The sequence below is a fragment of the Bubalus bubalis genome, chromosome 11 (assembly GCF_019923935.1).
Source record: "Bubalus bubalis isolate 160015118507 breed Murrah chromosome 11, NDDB_SH_1, whole genome shotgun sequence".
In the NCBI taxonomy this organism is placed as follows: Eukaryota; Metazoa; Chordata; class Mammalia; order Artiodactyla; family Bovidae; genus Bubalus; species Bubalus bubalis.
Window position 1 is genome coordinate 32614679 of NC_059167.1, and position 19203 is coordinate 32633881.

At 35.6% G+C, this 19203-nt stretch overlaps 1 protein-coding gene across 16 annotated transcripts in view; it reads right to left on the reverse strand.

The window, feature by feature from the left end:
* Nucleotides 1–19203, reverse strand: part of KIAA0586 (KIAA0586 ortholog) — a 126115-nt gene that overhangs the window by 71773 nt on the left and 35139 nt on the right. For all 16 annotated transcript variants that reach the window (XM_044924917.2, XM_044924918.2, XM_025295454.3 and 13 more), the window contains 5 exons: nt 18735–18922; nt 16868–16978; nt 15642–15722; nt 9206–9405; nt 7740–7858 (listed from right to left, as the gene is read on the reverse strand). In XM_044924917.2, coding sequence (XP_044780852.2) covers nt 7740–7858; nt 9206–9405; nt 15642–15722; nt 16868–16978; nt 18735–18922 — 699 coding nt within the window. The remainder of the gene's footprint in view (nt 1–7739; nt 7859–9205; nt 9406–15641; nt 15723–16867; nt 16979–18734; nt 18923–19203) is intronic.

A 19203-nucleotide genomic window follows, 5' to 3' on the forward strand; every position in this document is an offset into this window, starting at 1 on the left:
GCATGCTGCGATTCATGGGGCTGCAAAGAGTCGGACACGACTGAGCAACTGAACTGAACTGAACTGATGGCAGCATTACTCAGAATTCCCTAAAAGGTAGGTACAGATATCTTGGGATCACTTGTTGAGAGGTAAGTAATAACAATTTACTCTGGAGCTACCACAGCAAAGACCACCATAATCCCAAACCCAAATTCAAAAATATATGTCAATATGTCTCCTTTTTAGTTCCCATAATTCCATGTTTCAACATGATAAAAAATCAGAATATCTCTGTTATAAAACCTAAAAGCCCTACTCAAGCATAGGAAAACAAAAGTGAACATACATGCTTTTAAAGAAAACAGAACAGAACCTAAACACCCTCTATATTAGACCATCTTTCCTTAGGGCGACAAAGCCTGAATTAGTTCACTGAAACCGCCACCTGACCCATGTGATGGACTGCGAAGAGGACCGTTACTAGCCCTGCTTTGTGCTAGCAGGAGAGACTGCTGGACAATGCAAACACTCCAAAATACGCCATCAAGACATTCTGACCTAGCAATGAGGAAAAAGTATCTGGCAGTTTGGATAATATTCCTTATAAACTGGATGAATCTTTGGAGATACTTGTTTGCTTTCCTGGACTGGTCTCCTTGTCTTGGGATTGCTGAATACCATCTCCACAACTAGAATCTTGACCAAAAGCTATGGGAGTCCAACTGCCTGTTTCTCCAAGGCATATTTCATGGTGCTTTGCCTTCTCTTTAGCTTCTAGTTCTTTTTTATTTCAGTTTCATTTTGACTGACATTTTCCATCTGTTGCTTTTTCAACAGATTTTGAAATATTCTTGGAGCAATTATTTGGATGAATTGGTTTTCGTTTTCTTTTGGATTTGTATTCCTAGATGTCTTCTTTCAAAAAAGTTTCTTCTAACATGACAAAATGACTTTATCACTAGGTGTCAGTCAAGAGTTAGCCTCTAAGGGAACTGATTACTGGCTAGATCTGTCTCTTTCCTTTTGACTCCCCCTCTTCTCCTCTTGGTCACCTCTATCTCCTTCCTCCCTCTTCCCTTCTCTATGTTACTCTGTGAACCTCTCTGACTGTTCCAGACCATGGAGAGCACATAGGGAATTGATTACTAGCTACATTCCTCTCTCCCCTTTTGATTCCCCCTCTTCTCCTTCTGGTCACCTCTATCTCCCTCCTCCCTCTTCTCTTCTCCATGTAACTCTGTGAACCTCTCTGTGTGTCCCTCACTGTGGAGAATCTTTTTACCACTAACCTAGATGGTTTATCATCCATGTTGTATGGCTGGAGAAGCCTTGAAGCTACTGTAAGAATAAGACTGAAAGCCAGAGGCAAGAGGCTTAAATCCAAAACTTGAGAACATCAGAAAACTCCTGACTCTAGGGAACATTAATTGACAAGAGCTCATCCAAAAGGCTCCATACCTACACTGAAACCAACCTCCACCCAAGAGCTAACAAGTTTCAGAGCAAGACATACCAAGCTAATTCTCCAACAATGCAGGAACATAAGCCTGAGCATTGAAATATAGGCGGCCAAAAGTCACACCAAACCCATAGACACCTTAAAACTCACTACTGGACACTTCCTTGCACTCCACAGGGAAGAGATCCAGCTCCACCCACCAGAACACCAATGCAAGCTTCCCTAACCAGGAAACCTTGACAAGCCACTTGTCCAACCAAACCCACAGGGAGGAACCTCCATAAAAAAGAGGAACCACAAACTTCCAGCATACAGAAAGGCCAATCTAATCAAGATGAAAAGGCAGAGAAATACTCAGCAGGTAAAGGAACATGATAAATGCCCACCAAACCAAACCAAAGAGGAGGAGATATGGAGTCTACCTGAAAAATAATTCAGAATAATGATAGTAAAAATGATCCAAAATCTTTAAAACAAAATGGAGTTACAGAAAAATAGTCTGGAGACAAGGATTGAAAAGATGCAAGAAAGGTTTAACAAGGACCTAGAAGAAATAAAAAAGAGTCACTCAATAATGAATAATGCTGGATGCTTGGGGCTGGTGCACTGGGACGACCAAGAGGGATGGAATGGGGAGGGAGGAGGGAGGAGGGTTCAGGATGGGGAACACGTGTATACCTGTGGCGGATTCATTTTGATATTTGGCAAAACTAATACAATTATGTAAAGTTTAAAAATAAAATAAAATTTTTTAAAAAATGAATAATGCAATAACTGAGAACAAAAATACTCTGGAGGGAACCAACAGTAAAATAACTGAGGCAAAAGATAGGATAAGTGAGGCAGAAGATAGAATGGTAGAAATAAATGAATCAGAGAGGAAAAAAGAAAAACGAATTAAAAGAAATGAGGACAACCTCAGAGACATCTGGGACAATATTAAACACCCCAACATTCAAATCATAGGAACCCCAGAAGAAGACAAAAAGAAAGGCCATGAGAAAATACTTGAGGAGATAATAGTTGAAAACTTCCCTAAAATGGGGAAGGAAATAGCCACCCAAGTCCAAGAAACCCAGAGAGTCCCAAACAGTATAAACCCAAGGCGAAACACCCCAAGACACATATTAATCAAATTAACGAAGATCAAACACAAAGAACAAATATTAAAAGCAGCAAGGGAAAAACAACAAATAACACACAAAGGGATTCCCATAAGGATTACAGCTGATCTTTCAATAGAAACTCTTCTGGCCAGAAGGGAATGGCAGGACATACTTAAAGTGATGAAAGAGAAAAACCTACAACCCAGATTACTGTACGCAGCAAGGATCTCATTCAAATATGAAGGAGAAATCAAAAGCTTTACAGACAAGCAAAGGCTCAGAGAATTCAGCACCACCAAACCAGTTCTTCAACAAATGCTAAAGGATCTTCTCTATACAGGAAACACAGAAAAGGTTTATAAACTAGAATCCCCCCCAAAAAGTAAATGGCAATGGGATCATGCTGCTGCTGCTGCTGCTGCTAAGTCGCTTTAGTCATGTCCAACTCTGTGTGACCCCATAGACGGCAGCCCGCCAGGCTCCCCTGTCCCTGGGATTCTCCAGGCAAGAACACTGGAGTGGGTTGCCATTGCCTTCTCCTAATGGGATCATACTTATCAATAATTACCTTAAATGTAAATGGGCTGAATGCCCCAACCAAAAGACAAAGACTGGCTGAATGGATGCAAAAACAAGACCCCTCTATATGCTGTCTACAAGTGACCCACCTCAAAACAAGGGACACATACAGACTGATAGTGAAGGGCTGGGAAAAGATATTTCATGCAAGTGGAGACCAAAAGAAAGCAGGAGTAGCAATACTCATATCAGATAAAATAGACTTTGAAATAAAGGCCGGGAAAAGAGACAAAGAAGGACACTACATAATGATCAAAGAATCAATCCAAGAAGATGATATAACAATTATAAATATATATGCACTCAACATAGGAGCACCACAATATGTAAGGCAAATGCTAACAAGTATGAAAGGGGAAATTAACAGTAACACAATAATAGTGGGAGACTTTAATATCCCACTCACACCTATGGATAGATCAACTAAACAGAAAATTAGCAAGGAAACACAAACTTTAAATGATACAATGGACCAGTTAGACCTAATTGATATCTATAGGACATTTCACCCCAAAACAACGAATTTCACCTTTTTCTCAAGTGCACACAGAACCTTCTCCAGGATAGATCACATCCTGGGCCATAAATCTAGCCTTGGTAAATTCAAAAAAATTGAAATTATTTCAAGTATCTTTTCTGATTACAATGTGAAAAGATCAGATGTCAACTATAGGAAAAAAACTATTAAAAATACAAACATATGGAGGCTAAACAACATGCTTCTGAATAACTACCAAATCACAGAAGAAATTTTAAAAAATCAAAATATGCACAGAAACAAATGAAAATGAAAACACAACAACCCAAAATCTATGGGATTCAGTAAAAGCAGTGCTAAGGGGAAGGTTCATAGCAATACAAGCTTACCCTAAGAAACAAGAGAAAAATCAAATAAATAACCTAACTTTATACTTAAAGCAACTAGAAAAAGAAGAAATGAAGAAGCCCAGGGTTAGTAGAAGGAAAGAAATCATAAAAATTAGGGCAGAAATAAATAAAAAAGAAACAAAGGAGACCACAGCAAAAATCAACAAAGCTAAAAGCTGGTTCTTTGAGAAGGTAAATAAATAGACAAACCATTAGCCAGTCTCATCAAAAAAAAAAAAAAAGGAGAAGAATCAAATCAACAAAATTGGAAATGAAAATGGAGAAATCACAACAAACACAGAAATACAAAGGATCATAAGAGACTACTATCAGCAACTATATGTCAACAAAATGGACAACTTGGAAGAAATGAGCAAATTCTTAGAAAAGTATAACTTTCCAAAACTGAACCAGGAAGAAATAGAATATCTTAACAGACCCATCATAAGCATGGAAATCGAAACTGTAATCAGAAATCTTCCAGCAAACAAAAGCCCAGGACTAGACGGCTACACAGCTGAATTGTACCAAAAATTTAGAGAACAGCTAACACCTATCCTACTCAAACTCTTCCAGAAAATTGCAGAGGAAGGTAAACTTCCAAACTCATTCTATGAGGCCACCATCACCCTAATACCAAAACCAGACAAAGATGCCACAAAAAAAGAAAACTACAGGCCAATATAACTGATGAACATAGATGCAAAAATCCTTAACAAAATTCTAGCAATCAGAATCCAACAACATATTAAAAAGATCATACATCATGACCAAGTGGGCTTTATCCCAGGGATGCAAGGATTCTTCAATATTCACAAATCAATCAATGTGATACATCACATTAACAAATTGAAAGATAAAAACCATATGATTATCTCAATAGATGCAGAGAAGGCCTTTGACAAAATTCAACATCCACTTATGATAAAAACCCTCCAGAAAGCAGACAGAGAAGGAACATACCTCAACATAATAAAAGCCATATATGACAAACCCATAGCAAACATTATCCTCAATGATGAAATATTGAAAGCATTTCCCCTAAAGTCAGGAACAAGATAAGGATGCCCACTCTCACCACTACTATTCAACATAGTTTTGGAAGTTTTAGCCACAGCAATCAAAGCAGGAAAAGAAATAAAACGAATTCAGATTGGAAAAGAAGAAGTAAAACTCTCACTGTTTGCAGATGACATGATCCTCTACATAGAAAACCTTAAAGACTCCACCAGAAAATTACTAGAGCTAAACAATGAATATAGTAAAGTTGCAGGATATAAAGTTAACACACAAATTTCCCTTACATTCCTATACACTAACAATGAGAAAAGAGAAATTAAGGAAACAATTCCATTCACCATTGCAACGAAAAGAATAAAATACTTAGGAATAAATCTACCTAAAGAAACAAAAGACCTATATACAGAAAACTATAAAACACTGATGAAAGAAATCAAGATGACACAAACAGATGGAGAAATATACCATGTTCATGGATCAGGACAATCTTTATAGTGAAAATGAGTATATTACCCAAAGCAATCTATAGATTCAATGCAATCCCTATCAAGCTACCAATGGTATTTTTCACAGAAGTAGAACAAATAATTTCACAATTTGTATGGAAATACAAAAACCTTGAATAGCCAAAGCAATCTTGAGAAAGATGAATGAAACTGCAGGAATCAACCTGCCTGACTTCAGACTATACTACAAAGCTACAGTCATCAAGACAGTATGGTACTGGCACAAAGACAGAAATATAGATCCATGGAACAAAACAGAAAGCCCAGAGATAAATCCATGCACCTATGGACACCTTATCTTTGACAAAGGAGGCAAGAATATACAATAGAGAAAATACAATCTCTTTAACAAGTGGTGCTATGGAAACTGGTCAACAACTTGTAAAAGAATAAAACTAGAACATTTTCTAACACCATACACAAAAATAAACAAAATGGATTAAAGATCTAAATGTAAGACCAGAAATTATAAAATTCCTAGAGGTAAACATAGGCAAAACACTCTCTGACATAAATCACAGCAGGATCCTATATAAACCACCTCCCAGAGTAATGGAAATAAAAGCAAAAATAAACAAATCAGAGCTAATTAAACTTAAAAGCTTTTGCACAATGAAGGAAACTGTAAGCTAGGTGAAAAGACAGCCTTCAGAATAGGAGAAAATAATAGCAAATGAAGCAATTGACAAAGAATTAATCTCAAAAATATACAAGAAACTCCTGCAGCTCTATTCCAGAAAAATAAACAACCCAATCAAAAAAGGGGCCAAAGAACTAAACAGACATTTCTCCAAAGAAGACATACAGATGGCTAACAAATACATGAAAAGATGCTCAACATCATTCATTATCAGAGAAATGCAAATCAAAACCACAATGAGGTACCATCTCACTCCAGTCAGAATGGCTGCCATCAAAAAGTCTACAAACAATAAATGCTGGAGAGGGTGTGGAGAAAAGGGAATCTTCCTACACTGTTGGTGGGAATGCAAACTAGTACAGCCACTATGGAGAACAGTGTGGAGATTCCTTAAAAAACTGGAAATAGAACTGCCATACAACCCAGCAATCCCACTGTTGGGCATACACACCGAGGAAACCAGAATTGAAAGAGACACGTGTACGCCAATGTTCATCGCAGCACTGTTTACAATAGCCAGGACATGGAAGCAACCTAGATGTTCATCAGCAGACAAATGGAGAAGAAAGCTGTGGTACATTTACACAATGGAATATTCAGTTTAGTTCAGTTCAGTCGCTCAGTCGTGTCCGACTCTTTGCAACCCCATGAATCGCAGCACGCCAGGCCTCCCTGTCCATCACCAACTCCCAGAGTTCACTACTCAGCTATTAAAAAGAATGCATTTGAATCAGTTCTAGTGAGGTGGATGAAACTGAAGCCTATTATACAGAGTGAAGTAAATCAGGAAGAAAACCACCAGTACAGTATACTAATGCATATATATGGAATTTAGAAAGATGGTAACAATGACCCTATATGAGAGACAGCAAAAGAGACACAGATATAAAAAACAGACTTTTGGACTCTGTGGGAGAAATCGAGGGTGGGATGATTTGAGAGAATAGCATTGAAACATGTATATTATCATATGTGAAACAGATTGCCAGTCCAGTTCAATGCATGAGACAGGGTGCTTAGGGCTGGAACACTGGGATGACCCTTAGGAATGGATGGAGAGGGAGGTGGGAGGGGGGTTCAGGATGGGGAACACACATACACCCATGGCTGATTCATGTCAATGTACAGCAAAAACCACTATAATACTGTAAAGTAATTAGCCTCCAATTAAAATAAATATATTAATTTTTTTAAAAGTTAGGCTCTAAATGAGAAAAACCCTTATTTATAAGTAATTTAAAACCTAGTGAGTGAGACAGATATACAAACCAATCATAATACAATTTGATAGTTACTATAACAAAGATACACATACACAAAGTGCTACAGGAAATAACAGAGAGATTTAGGGGGAAGGGGACAGAGGCTGGTAGAATAATCTGAATGCTACAGTATGGCATAAGAACGTAAGGGAGAAATAACTTCCTCTACAGAGAACTGAGAGGTCATACTGAAAAGAAAAGGACTTTTATCTTTTGTCAACTAAGGACTACATGATTTCTAGAATACATAAATTTGCAATGACCTGAAGGTTTTGTCTTTTAATAACAGAAAAAGCTAAAAGATTCCACTTTACTTACCAATGTCGGAAGTCACTGGCTCACTGGCCTCACTCACTGAGACACTGACGTTAGCTGTGGCCTGCTGCTGGATTGGAAGGAGCCCAGAGATCATTCTTGACATTATTTCTTGTTCTACCCTGAGGGAAAAAGTTAAGGATTCCTAAATTTAGTTGAAATATATAAATGGTTAGAAATATCACCCCTAAAAATAACTGGTACCCACAGACACAAAAATTTACATGTGAAAGTAGTCATCCTGAAAGCTGAACCTGGAAAAGAAGAAAAAACTCAAAAATACCTCCTAGCAAAACACATCAAATCTCTGTGTTAAAGATAGTTTATCAAATTAAAATCTTTCTGATCAGTCTAATGAAAAGTTTAAAAGACCTCATAAATTCAAAATAAGGATAGGTCAATGACTACCTGGCATATCATGCACCTAAAATGTTGGGTTCCCTACTCTGAAAGCACGTATAAAACCCCAACAAGATCAAAGCTAGAAAAGATCAGCCACACTCTCTTCAAAGGAGTAAATATATATACTGCAACACAGGCAGTTTTCCCCTAAAAAGGGAAAAAACTTATTTTCAAGGTCATTATTAGGAAGGGAAAGTAGGAGAGGAAAAGGAAAGGAAACACAATGGGAGATTGTTTCTGTACATTTCTTCAGAGACGCTAACACGCTTCTTTATTATTATTATTGTTATACAGGTAACAGATGTTCATTGTAGAAAAATCAGAGAAAACATAAAAGCTAAAAAAAAAAAAAGAGCTCACTCACAATCTCAGATTCAGGAATAAACAAGGTTAATTAACAATTCGGTATTATTTTTCAATATTTTTCCCGTGCACATTCATTTTTGAGTGAGCTCTTCTAAACTATGGTTGCATCCCTGGTATCCTCCTTCATTTATGCACCAGTATGTTATTAATATCTTTCTATATCATTAAATATTCTTTTAAACCCAATCTTGCTAACTGTATTAATAGTCAATTGTATAGTTTATTACATAGCTTCTTTAAGGCTTCTCACAGGTAAAAGTAAGTATAAAAATAGAGTTCATAAGTTTATATACATAATATATACATGATAAAACAGTGCCTTGTTTGCAGTAAGCACTACAATACAAATGATAAGTATTCTATGGCCTACTGGTAGAACTAATTATTTCCTTAGGATAAATTTCTGGAAATGAACCACTGGATCAAAGAACGTGAACATTTTTAATGCTCTTTTGTCACTCAACAATAGCCTCTTTTGCTATAATAGACAGCCTATGTACAAATATTCAAGAACAGAAATAATACCTCCAACAGTTAGTTAAACCCTCAGCATCACATCAGATAGTGTCCAGTGACTAGTACAGCAAAGAAAAAATTTAATAAACAAAAAGAGACAAGGAAGATATTCAACCAAAACTTAATACATTCTATTTATACTTGCTACTACAATTCTGTTCAGCCCACCAACACTATAAACTCACCACTGAATTAAGCTATTTTCCAATGTTTCTTTTCTGTGAATTACTTTATCCAGAATATCAGTAGTGGGTTGAGAAGTAGAAGTAGAAGCAACTGGCGGAAATGGAGGGCCATTATATTTTGTAGAAACAGCTTTAACACTTCTATTAAACTCCAGAATTGGTTCAGAGTATTCTGAAATTTCATCACATTTTTCTTCTTCCTGGCAATAATTAAAAAAAGAACTATTATATTCAAGTAACTGTTCAACACTTACTGAATGACAAGTATAGGTGGGGAACGTAAATAGGTGAATTAACCAACACTTCTAAATTAATAAATATCATTTTCTAATTTGGTGGTATCACTATTTATAATACATACATTTGTCATATAAATCACATCGAAGAAACTCTAATTATACAATTATTTTGTCTTTTAAAACCCAATATTCATTTTAAATAGTCAAAAACAAACTAGAGAACTTGGTTATTCCTGCATAAAACATTACTAACATTTCCCCCTATATATTTATTAATTTATTATCATAGTAAAACTGATACTTCCAAATATTGCTGTTACTCTTATGGAACATATAGTGGAGGACAAAGGAACCTGGTGTGCTATGAGACCCATGGGGTCTCAAAGAGTTGGACATGACTTAGCAACTGAACAGCAAAAATGCAGTTAGGTTATTTTACACATTAATTGTGCCATCACATCAGGATCCAGTGTCATTTCTGGAATTTTTAAACTTTCTGTTATGAAAAATATAAGGAATGATGCTAAAGCTGAAACTCCAGTACTTTGGCCACCTCATGCAAAGAGTTGACTCATTGGAAAAGACTCTGATGCTAGGAGGGATTGAGAGCAGGAGGAGAAGGGGACGACAGAGGATAAGATGGCTGGATGGCATCACTGATTCGATGGGCGTGAGTCTCAGTGAACTCCGGGAGTTGGTGATGGACAGGAGGCCTGGCGTGCTGCGATTCATGGGGTCGCAAAGAGTCGAATAAGACTGAGCGACTGATCTGATCTGATCTGATACACATTTAAAGCTAAAAAAATAGCACTATATATAAATGACAAGAATCCCATCTACCTGTTCCCCCACTTTAAAATTACCAACTCATGACCAGCTCTATGTCATCTATACTTCCCCCATCCACTTTCCCCTTCACATATCATTTTGAAGTAAATCACAGATATCATATCATTTTATCTGTAAATAATCCAGTATGTACCTCAAAAAAAGTTAAGGATCTTTAAAAAGTGTAACTCAATAATATTCTATTGAAAAATGAATTCCACAGCTATTAAGTGGCAGAGCAAGGGTAGACACACTCCTCTTTGAAGTCCAAATTCTTTGCTATTTCTATAATGTTTCTTTCATTTGTACATTGAACACTTTCTACACATTAGGAACATAAAGATAAATAATATTCTTGCCTTCAAGACATTCATGTGGAGCTCACAAGAGAAAACATACCAGTGAGCAAGTAACTAATAGATATTACATATCTCTTAATATTTAAAATAAGGTTTTATTTTATGATAAACAAAGCTAGTCTTAGTTCTGAAAGTCTAAGAAACACGAACAAATGTCTTCTTGAAAGTCTACTGACACATCATTATTCAAATAGTCTTTATGTTCTATTTCTCCCATCCTTTATACAGGTTGGTGCAAAAAGTAATTGTGGTTTCAGGGCCTGAATTTTACATCATTCTAATTAGGCTCAAACACATCTTTACTAATCAAAATAGAAACCCTTATAATCAATACATTTTTGCCAATAAGTTGGTTTATTTCTCTAGCATATTCAAAAAACTCTTGGAAAGCATTTTCTGCCTCCTGCTGGTTGTAGAAGCATTTTCCCTGCAAAAAGTTGTCTAGATGCTTGAAGAAGTGGTCGTTGGTTGAGGAGAGGTCAGGTGAATACGGCAGATGAGGCAAAACTTCATAGACCAATTCATTCAATTTTTGAAGCACTGGTTGTGTGATGTGTGGTCAGGTGTTGTGGAGAAGAACTGGGCCCATTCTGTTGACTAATGCTGGTTGCAGGCATTGCAGTTTTTGGTATCTTCTCATCAATTTGCTGAGGATACTTCTCAGACGTACTGGTTTTGCCAGGATTCAGAGAGCTATAATGGATCAGACCAGCAGCAGATCACCCAACAGTGACCATGACACTTTTTTTGGTGCAAGTCTGGCTTTGCGAAGTGCTTTGGAACTTCTTCTCAGTCTAACCATGGAGATGGTTGTTGCTGGTATAAAATCCAATTGGTATAAAATCCAATTTTCGTCATACATCACAATCTGATCAATAAACAGTTCACTGTTGCATAGAATAAGAGAAGGGAACACTTCAAAAAGATGAATTTTTTTCCTTCGTAGGCAGCTCACAAAACAACCACTTATCAAGCTTTTTCACCTTTCCAATTTGCTTCAAATGCCAAACGACCATAGAATTGTTGACATTGAGTTCCTGGGCAACTTCTCATGTAGTTGTAAGAGGGTCAGCTTTGATGATTACTCTCAATTAGTTGTCAAGTTCCATTGGCTGCCCACTACACTCCTCCTCTTCAAGGCTCTCATCTCTTTTACAAAACTTCTTGAACCACCACTGCCCTTTATATTCATTAGCAGTTCCACTGCACTTTACATTCATTACCATTCATTCAGTTAAGTTCAGTTCAGTCACTCAGTTGTGTCCGACTCTTTGCAACCCCAAGAACTGCAGCACACCAGGCCTCCCTGTCCATCATCAACTCCTGGAGTTCATTAGCAGGGGCCAAATGCATTGCTGATGTTGTGAGTTGTCTCCACTGCTTCATAACCAATTTTGAACTTGAATAAGAAAATCACTCAAATTTGCTTTTTGTCTAACATCAATAGTCTAAAATACATATAAAGAGCAAGTAATAATTCATTAACAAAAAACATAAAGCAAGAAATGTGCATTAAAATGATGTATAACATAACCACATTTAAGAATGTATTCCAATATCAAGTGGCAAAGTTTAACAATGCAAAACCACAATTAGTTCTGTGCCAATCTAATATTTTACTTTCTCCTAATTTTTCTCTCTTTGTATTTAACCATTTCTATCATTTCTATAACTCTTCCTGCTATATGGGCTCTTCTCTTGGATCTCAGACCCCTCCCAACTTTTTTCCTCAATATGAACTACACAGTAACTTTGTCAATAATCTAGAAATTAAAACAGAGAAATGTAACAGAAGAAGGAACAGACTGGAGAGAAGGAAACCAAAGGGAATAAAAAAGAAAAAGGAAGTAGGAAGCAAGAGAGATGAGATGCAGGTGGGAAACAACTAACAATCAAGTTCCATGGAGGCAGCTAGGTGACAAAGCTTTCCTGATGGCTCAGCGGGTAAAGAATCTGCCTGCAATGCAGGAGACACAAGAGATGCAGCTTCGATCCCTGGGTCAGGAAGATTCCCTGGAAGAGGAAACGGCAACCCACTCCAGTATTCTTGCCGGGAAAATTCCATGGAGAGGAGCCTGGTGGGCTTCAGTTCATGAGGGTCTCAAAGAGTTGGACACGACTGAGCAACAAAGCATAAACACTGTACTATAGAAAAACAACCTTATAATTTTTAAATATATTCAACTGCAAAGTAAAAGGAAGCTTCTCAAAGCACTATAACATAATACTGATGGTCAAAAGATACTCAACCATCAGAAAAAAGGCAAGAATGTCATCACCTCTCACCACTCCTTTTCAACACTGCACTAAGAAGTCCCTGCTAATGCAATCTGCAAGAAAAGAAAAGTAAAGGTATACGGATTGGGAAGAAATAAAACTACCTTTATTTGCAGATGACATGATTATATATGTAGAAAATCTAAAAAGAAACAACAAAAAGACTCCTGTTTTTAAACAGCAATTATGGTAAGGCTGTAGGAATCAAGGTTAATATATACAAGTCTATCACTTTCCTATATAACAACAATGAACAAGTAGAATTTGACATTAAAAATGCAATACCATTTACATTAGCATGCTCCCTTAAAATGAAATACTTAGGTATAAAACCTACAAAACATGTACAAGATCTATGAAGTGAAGTTGCTCAGTCGTGACCAACTCTTTACGACCCTGTGGACTGTAGCCTGCCAGGCTTCTCTGTCCATGGGATTCTCCAGGCAAGAATACTGGAGTGGGTTGCCATTTCCTTCTCCAGGGGATCTTCCCAACCCAGGGATCGAACCCAGGTCTCCCACATTGGAGGCAGACGCTTTAACCTCTGAGCCACCAGGGAAGCCCCTTAAGATCTATGAGGAAAACTATATAATTTAAATGAATGAAATAAAAAACTAAGTGGAGAAATATTTCACGTTCATGGAGAGGAAGACTAAATAACATTAAGATGTCAGTTCTTCCCAAATTGATCTACAGAGTCAATGTAATTCCAAGAAAAATCTCAACAAGTTATTTTGGAGATGTCAACAAACTTACTCTACGAGTTATATGGAGAAGCAGAAGACCCTGAATAGCTAATATGATATTGAAGGTGAAGAATAAAGTTGGAGGACTGACAACACCTAACTTCAAGACTTACTATAAAGCAACAACAATCAAGGCAGTTGTTTTATCTGGCAAAAGAGCAGACAAATCAATGGAACAGAACAAAGGACCCAGAAATAGATCCACATAAATACAGTCAACTATTCTATGGCAAAGAAGTAAAGGCAATACAATGGAGCAAAGAGTCATTTCAACAAATGGCGCTGGAACAACCGGACATTCACAGGCAAAAAAATAAATTTAGACACTGAGCTTACACCCTTCACAAAAATTAACTCAGAATGGATTATAGGCCTAAAACTAAAATGCAAAACTATAAAACTAGAGATAACACAGGAGAAAACCTAGATGACTGTGGGTATGGCAATGACTTTTTAGTTCAGTTCAGTTCAGTCGCTCAGTCGTGTCCGACTCTTTGCGACCCCATGAACCACAGCACGCCAGGCCTCCCTGTCCACCACCAACTCCCAGAGTTTACCCAAACTCATGTCCATTGAGTTGGTGATGCCATCCAACCATCTCATCCTCTGTCGTCCCCTTCTCCTCCCAGCATCAGGGTCTTTTCAAATGAGTCAGCTCTTTGCATCAGGTGACTTTTTAGATATAAGACCAAAGGGACAACCCATGAAAAAACTAACTGATAAGCTGGACTTCATTCAAATTAAACATTTTTGCTCTGTTGAAAAGAATGTCAAGAAAATTAGAAAATAAGCTACAGACTAGGAGAAAATATTTGCAAAAGACACATTTGATAAAGACTGTTAACCAAAATATACCAAAAAACTCTTAAAACTCAATAATAAGAGAACAACCCAAACTTTAAATTGGGCCAAAGACCTTTGGACAGCTCATTGAAGATGTACAGATGGCAAACAAGCATTTGAAAAATGCTCCACATCATATGCCATCAGGGAAATGCAAATTAAAACACAAGAATATATCATTACACACCTGTTAGAATAGACAAAATCTGGAATACTGACAATACCATATGCTGGCAAGGATATGAAAAAGCAGGAACTATCATTCATTGTCGATGAGAATGCAAAATGGTACAGCAAGGATGACAAGACAGTTTAGCGGTTTCTCACAAATGGAAAGATACTTTTACCAGATAAGCCAGCAGTTGTGCTCCTTGATAACTACCCAAAGGAGTTAAAAACTTATGTCACAGATACTTATGGCAGCTTTATTCATAATTGACAAAACTTGTAAACAATCAAAATGTCCTTTAGTAAGTGAATGGCTAAACTGTGATCCATTTAGACAATGGAATATTACTTAGTGCTAAAAAGAAATGAGTTTTCAAGCCATGAAAAGATATGGAGGAAACTTAAGTAAATATTACTGAGAGAAAGAAGCCAATCTGAGAAAGCTGCATACTATATGATTCCAAGTATATGACATTCTGGAAAAGAAAAAGTATAAAGACAGTAAGAATATCAATGGTTGCTAGGGACAGGGGTGGGTAAGGGGAAGGATAAATAGAACACAGAGGACCTGAGGGCAGAGAAAATACTCTGTATAACAGTATAACAATGAATACATTTTTCCAAATCCATAGAATGTACAACATAAGGTCACCTACATACTTTGAATATGATGTGTCAGTGTAGATACATCAACTTTAACAAATTAAAATTGTTAGGATATATTGATAATGGGGGAGGCTATGCATGTGTGGATGTAGGGAACATACAGATAATTTTTGTACATCTCTCTCAATTTTGCTGTGATCCAAAACTGCTCTAAAAAAAAAAAAAGGTCTCAGGGGAATCCCCTGGCAGTTCATATGTTGCATGGTGCAGCAAAAAAAAAAAATTAAGTTAAAAAAAAAAAAAAAAGATAATCAAGTCACATGAAAAAATACTAGAAAAATAAATTGACAGGATTGCTAATCTTTGTTACCTGTACAATATCAATTACTTCATCAAAGTTCATTCCTGGAAACTTCATCTCTTCTTCATCTGCCTTCGTAAATTCTGGAGCCTAAGAAAGCATTTTCAGAAAGTTTTGTTGCAAATTATACCTAATTTACTGTAATACCACCCACAGCATAAGCTTATAATTACATGCTTCTATTTTTTATGTTGATATCCTGCTCAGAAACAATGTAATTAGTAAATGAAATCCAAGCTAGTCTTCAAGTCATTAAGTTATCATTTCAATAGCTATAAAAAATTAGGTATCAGGTTTTCTATCAAGGACTCCATCAACAAAGCAACTTAAGTCAACTGATCAAGTTAATTATTGCGATTTTTCTCCTAAAGAAAAATGTTTATAAGGATATATAAGTTTACACATACACAAACTCACAAAAAGACAGATAAAGAATCAAATAATTTATAAGAAAATAAAGAAAACAATTATTTTACAAATATAGCCTCCAGGCCTCACAATATATAACCTCGTTATCAAAAACCACAATAGACAATTCCTTAGAGCACAATGACTAACAGTCTAAAAAATTATTATTTGAAATTATATATGTTTTAATAAACTTCTAGTTAAAAAAATACTGATGAAAAATTAAATTAGGCACAAATGGCATTTGGGGTCATTCTATTTTCACTATTTTTGATTGTGAAAAATTGATGTTCTTCCTCTCCTTAAAACTATATGCTCAATAACTAAATTTGCTTAGAACAGATGAAACCCAAGGAAAAGTTACAGTGCTAGTCCTAATTCTGTCATTCAATCACAAGCAGCAAATAAATATTACTAGAAAGAAATGCATATTTTTGCATCATGTCAATGGTTTGATGACAAAGCAACATCCCAAAACATGAATTCTAATTGTCATTAGAAAATTCACATTCAGGAAAACTAATATAATTCCCATTTAAATCAAGATTCTTCTCCAAAGAGACAGAAATTATTTCCTCACGTATGAGTCTTACAGCTTAAATTGCCAAAAAGTTACACTAAGGATGATCACTTTCAAAATGTTGATAAATGTAAAGGTCTTAATCAAACTCTTTTTTCCAAGTTCATAAGCAATTTCAAATTTGTTTTGAATCTTTTCCTTAAAACCTAAATAATTAAAATATATTATAATGGAAGACTGCACAGAATATCAGTTAAAGTCTATAATCAGATTATTCAAAGATATATGATACATTCCTAAGTAATACCTGTATCCAGGTTCTCAAAGGAGGAGAAGATGCTTCTTTGGGACCAGAAGGAGACAGACTGACCTCAGCACTACCATCAGAGATGCTGTCAATGTCTACATTGGGTAACACCTAAAACAGAATGCAACATCCAGCTTTCAGTTCATCACTTTGACTCACATATCTGTGAATCTAGGTATCAATAACATATTTAACTTTTTACTGCAAAGTCAATGGATAACAAATTTAAATTATGAAAGCATATTTTACAAAAACTGGAAAATAAAAGGGAAACACAAAGAATCCTACTTAAGACAACTTCATTTTTACTATCCCCCTTATCTTTTTATTATCCACTATGCATAGCTAAAATCTAAAACTGTTTCATTCCAGATTTTTCATTGTCATAAATGCCTTACTATACTACCATATAGACTTCATAATTATATTTTAAATGATTGTACATATGCCTTTATTATTTTATCATTTCCTGTTGGTAAACGTTCAGGATATTCCTTACATACTCACTATTTGATAGATAGAAATATATCACTCCAAAAAATTTCATATGTATGTAAGGGTTTTTTCCCCTGACTTTGAATTATTTCATTATGATATACAGTCAGACATAAGAGTAACTTCTTGAGCCAAAAAGCATAATTATTTAAGATTCTTGGTAATTACTACTGAAATGCGATCCAAAAGAGATCTCTTTCCATCATCAAAACCATAATCAGTCACCCAACTTTCACTGAAATTAGATAATAGAAGTATTTCAGCAAGAACAGTTTTTAAATGGAGATATATGATTGTTATCTTAATTTGCATTACCATGGTAACTAGCAAGATTTAAATTATTCAGTTTGATATCTTATAAACTCGTTTTCCTCTAGAGTCTTACATTCTTTGAATATGAATTTCCTCTTATGTTTTCTTACTAATTTATGGAGGTTTTTATATTTAAAAATAAACCTATTATATTCCTTTCATATGTGCTCACTGTATGTCACTTCCCTTTTTATTTAGAAGTTTTTTACATATATAAGTTTTAAATTTTATAGAATCAAGTCTGTTTTCTATCATATCTGAGTTTCCTCCTCTCATATCCAGACTTAGCTTCAGTTTTGATAAGGACTGCATGCAGTTATCTTCTAATTCTTGTTTTTATATTTTGTAGCTATACTTCAGCCTATTGCCTATTTGGAACTCATTTGCTACATACAGTAAAAATTTAGAGTCTAAAACTGATCCATTTCCACACTGCTAACCAATTATAACATACGTCATTTCTTTTAAGAGAATCCTATTTCCCATTGACTAATGAAGTATCTATTACATACTACATTTTTTTTAAAAACTAAGAATATTTCTTAAATGGGACCAGTATCAAAACACTAAACTCTTTGTTCTTTCAAATATCAAAATGATCCTAAAGTTCAAGTTAAAAAAAAAAGTAATGGTTTTTATTTTTAAAATACAATTTCACTTAAATCATACATTAACTTAGGAAGAATTGACAACCTGAATATTTAAAATTCACATACAAGTTCTCTCCCCATTAATTCATGTCCTCATATATGTTTGTGTAAAGGTTAAAGTTTAATTATATAAACACATTAAGCCTTTTTAAAAATTAATTATAACATACTGTTCAATTATTCCCTTTGGAATATCATCAAGTCACCAGGATATGAGTCACTGGCTTAGAAAAGGTAGCTTAAACCATGCAGAACAAGGATAGTGATATCACAGAAATATCCTAGTTTTAAAGAATGAAAGATCCATCAGGAAAGCAAAGTCTTCATGAAGCAATACAACAGATTTTAAGCATTGAAGTTATGCCAAAGGTTTTATTTCTTAAACTTTTCTGGTCATACACACTGCATACCTGTACAGAAAGCTGAGGAGGATCCCTTTTTTCTGACTTCATTTCTACAACTGCTATGTTAGGTTTCTTTACTCCAGGTTCTATTTTTCGAGATGATGGTGGAATTGAAGTTGTCACTGTTACAGGGTGTGGCTTATTTACAATTACCCCAGCAGGTGGCATGGAATCACTATTACTTTGGGTTTGTCCTAAAAAATTCAGGGGAGAAAAGGAGTCAACCATTTCAGAAATAAAGAGAAAATTCTAATATATTACCTAGATCTTTATGGTTAAATTCTCATATGAAAGGAAAGCACTACCTTTCCTTTCCCTCTGCAATCATCTTTCCCTCTGTCATCACTATTGTCATGATCCTCACCATGTCAGCCTTTCCCCAGTGACCAACATTTACTAGGCTCTCATATGTACTAAACACTTCACATTCACCATCTAAATTAAATAAGCCTATGAAGTGTTAATATTATCCACA